At 36.5% G+C, this 12,955-nt stretch overlaps 1 protein-coding gene across 4 annotated transcripts in view; it reads left to right on the forward strand.

Annotated features, from left to right (window-relative positions):
* The window catches only part of FRMD3 (FERM domain containing 3), a 134,885-nt gene that overhangs the window by 109,103 nt on the left and 12,827 nt on the right, over positions 1-12,955 (forward strand). For 3 of the 4 annotated variants that reach the window (XM_048292010.1, XM_048292012.1, XM_048292013.1), the window contains 6 exons: positions 423-511; positions 2,765-2,828; positions 3,833-3,921; positions 7,348-7,422; positions 7,967-8,035; positions 11,202-11,323. In XM_048292010.1, coding sequence (XP_048147967.1) covers positions 423-511; positions 2,765-2,828; positions 3,833-3,921; positions 7,348-7,422; positions 7,967-8,035; positions 11,202-11,323 — 508 coding nt within the window. The remainder of the gene's footprint in view (positions 1-422; positions 512-2,764; positions 2,829-3,832; positions 3,922-7,347; positions 7,423-7,966; positions 8,036-11,201; positions 11,324-12,955) is intronic. The other variant, XM_048292011.1, reaches the window with a different exon arrangement.

Below are 12,955 nucleotides of genomic sequence, written 5' to 3' on the forward strand. Positions count from 1 at the left end.
GACGTCAGCAGTATTTCCAACACAGCTTGCAGAGGAACAATATATTGTGAAATATTAAAAAATATCAGTGTTGAAGCAGATATGAATCCCTCGTTTGTAGTTAGTCCTCCTGATAAGAATGGGACATACACACAAATATGTTTGCAATAAATTTGGTAAGTCTACCTAAGGAGTCCCTGTTGTCATCAGCTACAGGTAGTTGGAAACAAAGCATAAGATGCTGTTACACACTTAGATGTCTAGAAATAAATGAGGCCTGTATTGCCAAGAGCAGTCATTTTCTTTAGAAGTGTAAAATTTGAAGGCAAAACTTGTTTTGAAACAGAAAACAAAATAGGGGTAATCTAGAATGGAGTAACAATTTATGCTATCAGTAAGAAATACCTCAGAGGAGAAAGTTATGTTTCTTTTTCTCTTTCAAGGACTCATTCGGGACAACTACATTTTTAGGATTCACAGCTGCAGGATTTGTAGTTTTCCAGGGGAATAAAAGAATTCATTTATTAAAATGGTAAGCATATGATGTAAGAATATCTTAATAAATAAGCATATCTTCTCCTCTGTGTTCTCTTCCTACCATCTTCACCTGCATTTGTTATCTCCAAGGAGAACCATGTGAATATTATTTCTCCTGCCCCATCGTGCTTCTGTTTTAAATGATTTTAGATAACAACAACTACAACTACAATGATAACAACAATGACAAAACCAAATTTGGTCTCATTCAACTCCCAATGAAAATTATGCCACAGGGTGCATTAGTCAACATAATTTACAAATACTAAAACTGAGTAAGTTGATTTTTCAGCTATGCTGTAAATCACCAGTGAGGTATATTGGCAGAGAGGTCTGGAATAATTTACAATTCCACCTTCATCTTTATTTGGCTCTTGGAAATATTGCAATTTCCTCATTTAATTATCCTCAATTTGAAAATTATAAAAGAACTTATTTGGTAAGCAGAGGAGGACGTGAGAATGCCTTTGAATTTTTACTTTTTTAGTGTCTACTTTTAAGAAATGGGCACTTATGCAATTGTCCTTGGTTTGCCTGGTTTTGCTTTTTCTTTGTATTCCTGCACTTAACTGGTTAGCCTCAGTCAGCCACATTTGAGGAAGAGGTAAAACTGAGCTCCTGCCGATGATGATAAGAGCAGCTGGCCACACCCTCAGCAGGGTGGTGCAGAGTGACCGGTTATGCTTAGACACTGATAATCTCATTTTAGCCCGGCTGCTACATGCATGCCAACATCAGTTACTTAGGTGTGACTGTTCCGTCTCTGAGCTCTCAGCCTGTCTTGTGGGATCAAGATGGGCAAAAGGTGAAAAAAAGGTGAAGCTGGGCTGCTTGCTGCATATCTCTAGAAACTTCCCTGAGTGTCAAATAACCTGAAATCCTTGGAAGTGTAAAGTCAGTGTAGTCCTGTCCGTACAGTTGAGTTCCCCATGGAGCTCTGGGGACATGCCTGTCAAAAGCCATCCATTTGCAATCCTGGATTTACACTCCCTAGGGTTTATTGCAGGTAGCTGTGGTCACAGTACTTCAGTGGTTTGTGGTTTTGGCATAAAGAAAATACAACTTTAATGTCAGTCTATGGCACACTGAGGAGTGAGTTGTACTTGCCAAGCACGTGTCCACCATCCCGTGGGAAATGAATCTCACAACATTTCGCTTTTCTTGTTATTTGAGGATAATGTGTCCTCCTAGCGATCTAGGCATATTTATTAAGTGCACTAATACGTAAACCAGATTAAAAAAAAAGCAGTGATAGAGGAGAAGCCAATAACTGTCTCAGTGTTACAGTAGATCTTGGAAGGTCAGTCTGGTGAGATTTATCTGAACAGTATGTACTGCTTCTTCTGTTTCAGAGGCCTAGAATTGAGTGCTAGTAGCTGTAACTAATTTTTGCTGAAATTTGCACTACACAATAAAAATCCAAATTTGTATTTGAGATTTTCTTTTCAATGTAAAAGCTTTCTCAACTGGAATGATTTTCATTTTTCACATGTAACAGGAAAACTTGTTATAAAATGTCAGGTATACATTGTCCTTGCCTCCAGATTATTCCTATTTCAACTCTGACATCCAAAACCCTTAGGGAAGTTTATGAAAAACAGTGGTGTCTTATTTTAACTCTGGTAATGACAAAATTCCATTAAAATTTAAGCAGAGGTATCACATTGCCTTTTTATGGTGCACTGTTATTCCATATGAAGACTGACAGCTCAACTTTGATTAAACTAAATTTTGATATAGGTTTTGTAACTTGTAAGGCCCCTCTATAACAAGTGCTGTCAAACATTTTCTTTTTCTTCTTGTTGTGTTCTGTAATAGTCAGTTACCCACATGTGTGATATGAAGCCCCACATAAATAAATATAGATAAAACAACTTTATATTTCCCTCAATTTAATTACAATAGACATTGTAAGACTTTAAGACGTAAGAGGAATTACAAACTGTGTCATAAACACAGTGCAAATATAATCTTCTGTCTGCCTTTAATTTCCTCTTTACTTTCCAGCAGACAAAGTTAATTCTCTGAAGGTAGATAAGGATGCAAAAGAAATACTCTGGGCTTATGTACTCTAAAAAATTTAGACTATTAAATGATTTTATCCTAAAACTTGTAAGGCCTGTTGAGGCCTTTTGTCATTTGATAGCCTGCTTGACTTTGGTAATCAGGGAAACTTGCATGTTAGTCACTCTTCTTACTTGTAGATCTATCTTTTTTTCCTATATTTAAATATTTTTTCTCTTTCTAGGTGTGATGTCTATAAACTGAAATTTGAAGGGAAGACTTTTTATGTGTTTGGAGCTCAGAAAGAGGTTAGGTTTAATATTTTTACAGAACTCCTCTATTTGATAAAGATTGTATAGGACAACCTATTTTTTAACTGAACAAACTTCTAAATAATCAATAATTGTATTTCATATTGTAACTAAAATATAGAATATGAATGAATGTGAATATTGCCCTTTTGGAAAAAAGTGTCTAATTTGCAAAGGGTTGAGACATTTCTCACTTAATATTCATGCTGTGCTATGTGGATTGTTCATGATTTTGGTTGCCTTTGCAGTCAAGCTTTAATTTATTTTAAAGTGCTAAAGCTGTACCCACCCACTCTAAAATATAGAAGATGTCTGTATATGACTGAAAGTCAAGTAAGCATTGATACCTGGATCCATGTGAGGTATTTTTGGGTAATCACAGCTGTGTCCTCAAGTCTTGGTCAGCTGAAAAGGTCTGTCCCATATGGTTAGGAGTCCTACCACTGCACTTTTTTCACTAAAATCCTAGAAGCTTTTGGCTACAGCATGTTACAATCAGTTCTTTCCCTAGGTCAGAGTGATATAGTCTAAGGTTTTGAATGGAGGTGAGGAAAGAAAATGAAGGAAAGAAATAATGTTAGAGGTATCAGGACTGCTTGTGTGGTTGCAAAATTTTGATGGTAGGATATCAAGTGGTAGGGAGGAGGGAGAGGCGGATGGTAAGCAGTGCAGCAACAATGTGATGTAAAATATTGAACACAGAGACTTCCCTCCTTTGTTTTTGACCAGTTATACAGCTATTTTAAAAGCCACTTGTACATAAGCTGTTCCAGGCCCCCTCAAAGCATCTCCTTTTGTCTCTGAAAAAATTGGCTGGGCAGTTTAAATATTAGTTATGGGTGGATTGTACATCTGTGGGTGAACCACAGATTTACGCTACACAGGAAAACTTGGTCTTCAGTTTATGTGGTTAAAGGTGATGCCATTGGGTACAGCTATTCCTATCTTTGAGAATTCAACATTTTCACTGCTTTCATTTGCTTTCTTTTCCTTGCGCTTAGAAGAAGGCTGTGCTGTCATTCCATACTTCTACACCAGCAGCCTGCAAGCATCTTTGGAAGTGTGGGGTGGAGAACCAGGCTTTTTACAAGTATGTACACCCAAAGTCACTAACCATACTAAAAGTAAAAAAAACGAGTGAATGTGAGTAGAATGTACAATGTGAAATGTTTCATTTAATTAACAGAATGCAAAACGCAAACAGAAAATATGCAAGCTAATGGAGGATATTAATTCACTTCAAGCCAGTATTAGAAATTGTTTAAAATCTAAATGAGACAGAAGGGTTTTGGCTCTAGCACGTTGTTTTTGCTGCTCTGTAGTGAGATAATGAATGGACACAGTACTGCACTTGTGTCTGGGAACATCACTGTTAATCTTAGCCCTGCTGTGGAATATCTTGAGAGTGAAGGAAACAATCTGTTAGGCTTGAGTCTCTGGCCTCTTCTGCCAGGAGGTAGTTTGTTCTTCCACTTGAAATCCAAGGCTTAGTTAGAGCTGCTTGAAAAATAAACAGTTCTATGATTTAAGGAAGAAAATGTTCTTAGATACATTTTGAAAGATACCTGTGATCTTGTTAAACATAAAAAGCCTGTAAAGTGACAAAAAACAACAACAAAAAGTACTATCTACCTCCCTATTCCCTGAAAGGGAACGTGATAATAATTCCTCATTAAAAACTCTTCTCCATTCTTTTTGCCCTCCACTGGCTTCGTTAGATTTGTTTATTGATGCTTCCCTTTAGGCATGTAGGTTTTATTCTTGCTACTTAGTGTTTCCTTACAGCCTCTCACATATTTTATAAATATTACTGTTTCTGTGTTGGCGCATAGCAACACCAGGGGGCTGCTGTAAGGGTAAATAAAAATGAAGTAGGAAGAATGTGTCTTCTAACTTGCATGTTAATGACCTGCTTTAATTTGGAGAAGAGTTCCTCTTTAGTTTCAACACTGATACAGTAATATGCAATCTATCCAATCGACATATTCAGTGAAGGAACAGGAAGCAGGAGCTGGCACAACACATCTGTCAATTCTCTATGCCAACATCTACTGTGCTTGAGACTATATGAAGTCTAAATATGGTGTATATATAAAGGCTAATATCCAGAAGCATTTTCTGTTGGAAATAGACTTAAGTAGGAAAATACTGCATGGTGTTTGAGTAGTTTCATTTTACGTTACAAGAAATAAATAAGGAATAGGAGATGATTTCCACCTGAAGAAGAGAAATTAGTAATTTCTTTGAGTAGAAATTAGCTCAATGTAAAAATGTCTCAGTGAGACTCACAGGAATATCACCTCTCTGCTCTTGTTGTTAAACAGCTGTGATATTAATTATTTAGGTTTTGATCACAAATACATGGTTTAGGAGGTTTGATCTTGGCTAGATGCAAGTTGCCTACCCAGATGCTCATTCATTCATTCTCTTCAACAGGTCAAGAGGAAAAAAATATGATAAAATATCTTATAGCTTAGGATAAAGAGAGAAAGATTTCTTGCCTATTACTGTCACAGGCAAAACAGACTTGACTTGAGACTATATGAAGTCTAAATATGGTCTATATATAAAGGCTAATATCCAGAAGCATTTTCTGTTAGAAATAGACTTAAGCTGGAAAATACTGCATGGTGTTTGAGTAGTTTCATTTTACGTTACAAGAAATAAATAAGGAATAGGAGATGATTTCCACTTTTAACTTAATTTCTTACCTTTTCACTCTATTTCAAATTGTCAGTGGAGACAAAACTAAAACCACCCTTCCCCTGTTCAATTCCAGGCTCAACTTTACTCCTTCGTTTCTGACTCCTCTATGTCCACCTTGCTCTGACCAGGTCAGGGAGATGGGGAGTTTCTCTTTGTTGGTCCTTCCTTCTTACACACTTTTTTACCCCAATCTCCTTCATGAATATCTCAAGCATGGGTCCTTCCCATGGGCTTGCAGTCCTTCAGGTATACCTGCTGCATCTTGTGGTCCTCTCCATGGGCCACAGCACCTGCCTGGAGCCAGCTCCTGTGTGGGCTCTCCACAGGCTGCAGCTTCCCTCACATCATGTGAACCTGCTGTAGTACAGGGTTTTCCATGGGTTGCAGTGGGGATATCTGCTCTTTATTTGGCTGCAGTGGGACAGCCTCCTTCCCCACAGTTTTCTCCACCGGCCTCAGGGTAGAATCTGCCCCAACACCTGGAGCACCTCCTCCCCCTCATTCTTCTCTGACTTTGGTGTGTTCCTTGCTGCTTCTCTCATCTATATTTATTTTTTTTCACTTTCCAAATTATGTTTGTGAGTCGAGTTATTTCTTAACAATGATTGCTTAAATTTTTTCCCACCTGTTTCAACTTTGGTGGGTCTTTCAAGAAGACTTCTTTAATAAAATGAAGATTGGTAATATTATTCAATGGATGGGGACCTGAACAATAGATTGGAAAATAGTAATGTTTAATATGCAGAGTGCAGAAGAATAACAATAATCCTCCAAACATGAAACTGAAGCCAAAACTATCCATACCTAAAGCCTTAAGATATTAATTTTGAAACAGGAAATGTTTTCACACATTTCAGAGAAATAGAGTTGTACAGTGGGGACTGCCAGTTACTTAACAGCATTAGATACATCCATTTGTTTATATATATCTGCATAATACCAACAAGGTATTCTAATACGATTAGAGCAGACATAGTCAGATTGTGTAAGTAATTCATGGTAATGACACTTTGCCTTAATTAAATTTGGTCCTCTCCTGTTCCTAGAAGAGTTTGAGACTTGGAATTTAAGGTAAAGTCGTGATCACATGACATATTTTGAAAAACAGAGCTTTAGTCTTGTCTTGATCCAGGTTCGGGATTCACTGTTGTGATTATTCAAGTAGATATTAATCATAGAAAGTTATTTACTAGGGTCTGGGAATGAGAGACTCAATACAGAATCCATTTGCCATTTTTCAAGAGAACATCAAGGAAACAGCATGTGTGAGGTACTCTTCCATGATCTTATAAAAGAGTGAGATAAAAAGTTGCTGTGTGCTTGGTGATTACAAAGAAGCAGTAGGATATGATGTAGGCTACTAAGAAATTGACTGAATAGAGATATTAGAAAAGCACCTACTTTGGGAGACAAGTTGTTATCTTTATTATTTCTTTGTTTTCCTCATGGAAAAGCAGAAATAGCCATATTTTCCCACAAACAAGGTGGTATTAGAACACATGTCCCAGGGCCTTTTGGTATAGTCTTTTTTCCTTCATGCTGTGAATGAAAATTCATAGAGATACAGCGTCTGCATTTAATTTTCTTGTTATCATGACAATCACTTGTTCCTTGTTCAGTCATTCTGTGCTGTCTGAATGATTTCATGTGTGCTTCATAGTCTAGTTTGTATAAAGGCCTTAAAAATTTGGAAAGATCAATTTTTGGATATTACTTTATTATAAAAATAACAAAGCTTGTAGTTTGCCTTGTTTATTTTTTACTTATAATGTCCTCAAAAAGGTGACAGCCTCTGTTATTTTTCTTCAAGGTATGCAAAATCCAGTCAGATCAAGACAATGTCCAGCAGCAAGATATTTTTTAAAGGCAGTAGATTCCGATATAGGTGGGTGTTTGCTTTTTCTTGTTCATGGTAAACCATTTCAAAAAGTAAGAAAATGTCAGTAATTACTCATAGAAAATTCAGGGCTTTTCCTGCTGAAGAGTCTGTTCATTTCAATATTTGAAAGAATTTCTGTTGCCTCTTTAGTGTCACTTAAAAAGTAAACAGGAGTTTTCACACAGGCACTTCTGTCAAGAGTAGTTTCACCAGCAGACAGCTCCACTTTTGGTGCAACTTCTGTAAAAACAAGGATGTGTAATGAGTGCAGAAATTGTATGGCCCTGCAGCTGGGCAGCTCTGAAACGGGTGTGAGATAAAGAGGCAGTCCAGTCCCACTTGTGGTGTTCTACTACAAAAGGTTGCTTTTTCTCTGGTAAATTTTTGGGCAAATAGCACAATTTTATTCTGGGACATTAGGTCTGCACTTTATAGCAATTCTTTTCCTTTTTCTTTTTTTCTTGAATGTAACCTAGTTGTTCACACTTAATGTAGTTCTTGGCATGTATCTTAGCATTTACTTGATTATTTACTTCATCTTTTAATGCAGTGGAAAAGTAGCCAAAGAAGTTGTGGAGGCAAGCTCTAAAATCCAGAGGGAACCTCCTGAAGTTCACAGGTATGTCTTGACATTCAGTATTAAAGTTTGAGGACTAGGGAACTAAACAATAGTTGTTCTCTATAGAAATACTGTTCTCCATAGAAATATTCTCTTTCCTTTACTGTCAGGTGCAATGGCTGTCTTTCTGAGCTTCCACAATTGCACATGCAGGCCTTAGGGAATATATGTCTGACAATGTTACAAAATAATGACAATCATCTCCTACAAAGGAGAACCTAAACTCTGCTCTTTGAAACTGAGTTCAATTAATCAGTCAGATAGATAACTTGTATTATTTTTTGTGTTATGATGTAAACTAAAGAACATTCTAATTTCATTCCTAGATTCTGTTTGGTTTTGGATGTTTTTGGTTCACATATGTTTTGTGGGTATTTTTCAAAGTGTACTTGATAGTTTTTCCATAATGCAGTCAGATTAAAAAGCATGAAGTTCATTCAGTAAAGAGAAAATAATATTAGAGAATCTTTTTTTTTGGAGGAAAATTTGGCTTGTAAGAAATAAGCAGCTAGGTTTTGCAAGCAAACTAATGCTTTCAGGTCCTTATCACTCATTGTAGTGGCAGTAAAAATTCCTAAGAACCTGATTAAAGCACTTCAGAAAAGAAGGAGGCATCAGGGAAAACTATTTAAAACCTTGTTTAAAAAAAGTTTACTTAACTTCTGAGCATTCTACAACCATCTCCCTATTTCTATTGAGATTTCATGTTTGGGGGGAGTGTGCTTTGTTTATTTTTAATTGAATATTGCTATTCTGTCTATATTTGAGATAAAAGTGGATTGTCTTTACTAAAGGGTAGGAATATATTTGCAGTAAATATTTATAATATGTTGTGCAGCCCTACTATGTAATTAATAGTTGAGCCATACAGACATGCTTTCAAACATATTTTTCCAGATTACATTTTAAAATGGGGTAAGTGAAGGTCTAGAATATGTTAAATGAGAGCACAGAAGACAGAATATAGGTGCATCATTGAGGCAGTATAGAATTCTTGGGCACACAAATGTATTTTAAATGAGAATAATTGCTCACTTTGGGAAATAGGCTATTGCCTACTTTCCAAGAGGTTTCTTTTTTCCAGCGTAAGAAAAGATTTTCACATGCAATTATTTTTCGTCTTGTATTTTGCTTTTCTTTGATTTCTATATTTAGAAGTATTTAAAACATATCCTTTAAAACTTAGTGTACATAAAGAAACAGATCAGAGAGCAAATAAATTTATAAAGTAACATCATATGGATTTAACACCCATAAACAGCAATGCATACCTTTTATCACTACCCTTCTTACAAAGCTTGCATTTTCAATAGCTCCAGGTTCAGTTTCTTAGAAAGACTAAGGAATAGTCTAATGATTTCAGGTGTTTTAATAGTTCACGTTGTGAAATGGGAGGCAGAGGCAATCAATTCTTCTAAAAGCACAAGTCAGCAAAAAGTATAGAAAATTTTCAGCTCAAAAAAAGAAGCATGTTTTAAAAAAATTACCTGTGAAAAAGGATTTGGGGATAGGAGATGGTGGCTTTTCAGAAGAAAAACATGTAGAAAAAATATCTGATTGAAGGTAAATGTATATCTATATATCTAAATATATATAGAGTTTTTTTCTCCCTGGTTGCCCTCACCCTTAATGTCAATTCAGTTGTACCATGGCTGCATAAAGAAAGAAACCTGCAGCTGGAAGGAGGGTACTGTTCAGTATCTTTGTGTTTGGATATTACATTTAAAGCACTGTGTACTGAAAATCTGTTGGAGTGTGTACTTATGCAGGATTGATGCAGTGGCAAGTTCTGACAAACACATAATGAATGATTTAATATTTTGCTTCCAAGGCATGCCTGAAGGAGGCATCTTTGAAAATAAGTATGGACTAGAAACCTATGGGTGCTCCCAGGAACAACTCATATTTTGGGAGTTGCTTTGTGCTTTTTACAACAAGCACAAAGATTCGGGGATTGCATAAAAAGCCTATGGATTTACCATTGGGTTGGAGTGACTATAATTACAATAATCTGAGTGTAAACCTTCTATGTAGAGTGAAAGTTTAAACCAAATAGTTATTAGAGAGTGTTCAGAGAATGCAGATGAGGACACAAGTATCTTTGGGCATGTGTTATGGCACAAGAAATCATGTCAATTGAGCAAGAAAGCTTATTCATTCCCACAGAATATAAACTGACATGTAGTGTGTGTTAAGAGTTGGAAATCTGTGTCCCAAGTTTACCTAAATCTTCAGGAACGCACAGTTCCACCTTTTGACTTGCAAGAGTCAAAAAACTAAACTTTGTTTAGTTTGTTTATGTGGAATTTTAAGTTGAGCCTTTGTGCAAAGGTGAAATGCATTTTGTGAAGTTTCAGCACTATATCTATATACCATTTGAAGTCAAGTGGAATACTGTCCCGTTTTATCTTTGCTTTTGTCAAAAGTAAACATTTTATAACATAATGGTTAAGATTTATTGCAGGACTCTTGCTTCAGGCCTGCATCATGTAAATCCTAGATAATGTATTCAAATGAACCATTTTACATTCTCAGTAATATATTTTGAGGCTAATAAACATCATGACTGAAGAAGATCAACAGCATTCCTAAAACTTTCCAGAGCATATTCAACACCTGCTACCAGGAAAGCCTCTTAGAGTGAAGTAAGACAAGAAAGAACACCAGCCTGAGTGCAGGAGGGAGGCATGGTGTAGAGGCAGCATCTGGGGTGCGTGGGCATGAGCGAGAGCACTCTGTATCTGTAAAGCACAGGGATACAGTTGTTCTTGCTTTAGTCTTTGATCCTTGGTGCTCAAACTGTAACAAATCCTTTATCCAGTTCTGGAGGCAATGGAACAACCTTCCCCTTCCTTGAATCCAAATACTAGTGTTTGCTATGCACTGTGGAGAGGAGCAACACATTGAAATCCTGCCTAAGACGAAAGGAATGCAGGCAGCATAAAGGAGGTAAACCAACACAAAACCTCTCTCACACTTCAGGTGTTGAAATGTTTACATCTGTGGAGGGTGCAACATAACACAGCTGAAAGCAGCATTCGATGTGTAGAGCTTTTTATGACAGTTCAAGGCCTAGTAATTTATGCAAAATGATTCTGAGATGAAACCTACTGCACTGCAGTTATTTCCAGTAAGCAAACTGACCCTGTTTTCCCCGTTCTTTTAGAACCTGTATTACCCAGAGTCGCAGCTCTCCCTCCTTGAACAAGCAACTCATAATCAACATGGAACCTCTGCAGCCTCTCCTTCCTTCTCCCTGTGAGGAGGAAGAGGCTCCTTTAGATGAAGGTGAGTCACTTACCCAATTCCTGCTAATATTTAATACAAAGAATATGGAAAAAGGTGTAATACTGACTCAGGGGTATGGAAAAAATCTAATAATTTTCATCAGGAATACATCATTAAGCTTCTGCATGTTGTACTTGGAAATGATCACTATCTCAAGAAACTGTGCATAAGCCTTATGCGAGATACACTGTGAAGAAAGTTACTGCTATTTGATTTCTATTTCAAAAAATGTTTTAGATTGTCAGGCAGAAGAATCTTAGGAAATAAATAATCTCAACATGGCACCTTTTCCTAAATGGTGTTGGCAGTTACTCAGGAGTGAAAACTGGCAGTTTACTGCTGGGTATGTTGTTTTTCTTGATTCCCTTTACTTCTATATTTCTTTCTCTCTTTCTGCTTTAGCGTTAGGAAAAACTATCAGCTAATTTAATTTCCTTGACAAAAAAAAGCACATTATTTGAAGGTTAGCTGAGAAAGATCTTCTGTTAATTTATCTTCCTTGACAAAAAGGGATGTTATTGGAAAATCAGGTTGAATTTATTTAGTAGAATGAGGTTTTCCATGTATTTCTTTACTTCTTGATATTTTCAATATCACATTGAACACCTTTCTTTTTGAGATATGGTCACTACAAACAACAATGTGAACATCATAGCCAGCTTAAATGAGAATAATTGCCTTCTTCCTAATAAAAATGAAGCCAATCAAACAAAACCTGTCAGTGGTTCTTGCTTGAGATGTAGTGAGGTAATTGTTTCAGAGGTTGGGAAATATGATATTTTCTGTTGCTTTGTTTTGATCATTTAACGGGAAACAGAAAATAGCTGAGTATCTTCACTTTCATGGGAGTATGTCCCAATTTCATTATATAGGAGTTGTCTGAACATGTTTTGTTCATTCTTCAGAGTTTTGACATTGAATGTAGCAAGAACAAGGTGAATTATATTGTCTGTGTGCATACCTTATGATAATCATAGTAGCAGCTGTTAGCTTTAACAACTTTTACTTGTTTACCTCTGCTGTGAAATACTTGTATCTGAAAATGTGTGTTCTCACAGCCAAGTACCACCACTGTGTTTCCTCTGGGCAGTTGTCACCATGGCAGAATAACAACAGCTTGCTACGTGTATGACTCCTGTAACCACACTTACAACTCTAGGCAATGATATTCATTTTTAGAAACTGGTGACTTATTGCTATATGCTCACCAGACAGTGCTTGTTTTAAATGTTTGTGTTACATAAATTTGAAAATTACATTTCCTTTCAGTCAGACAGATTGTTGTTACTAAGATGAGCTAATAGAAATATTTGTTGGTGGGTTTCCTGTAGAATATTTTATATGTAGTTAAATATCACCAGCTGCTAAGGTAACGGTATTAAGACTTTTACAGTCTTTTCCTGCACAACACTTGGCTATATTATCAAATTGCAACTTGACCTGATCTCACAGCTCTCTGAGAGTGATGCTGGTTCTCTTCCCAACATCCACTTCTGTGGATTCTCACCTTCTCTGTTACACCAGCACTAATCACACCAGTGTGAACTGGGAGAAGGAGTTAAAAAAAAAAGAGTAAATAAAATAAATTCAAAGCAACAACAACAAAAACCAAACCAAACCCAGTAACAACAG

Source organism: Corvus hawaiiensis, chromosome Z, assembly GCF_020740725.1.
Source record: "Corvus hawaiiensis isolate bCorHaw1 chromosome Z, bCorHaw1.pri.cur, whole genome shotgun sequence".
Classification (NCBI taxonomy): domain Eukaryota; kingdom Metazoa; phylum Chordata; class Aves; order Passeriformes; family Corvidae; genus Corvus; species Corvus hawaiiensis.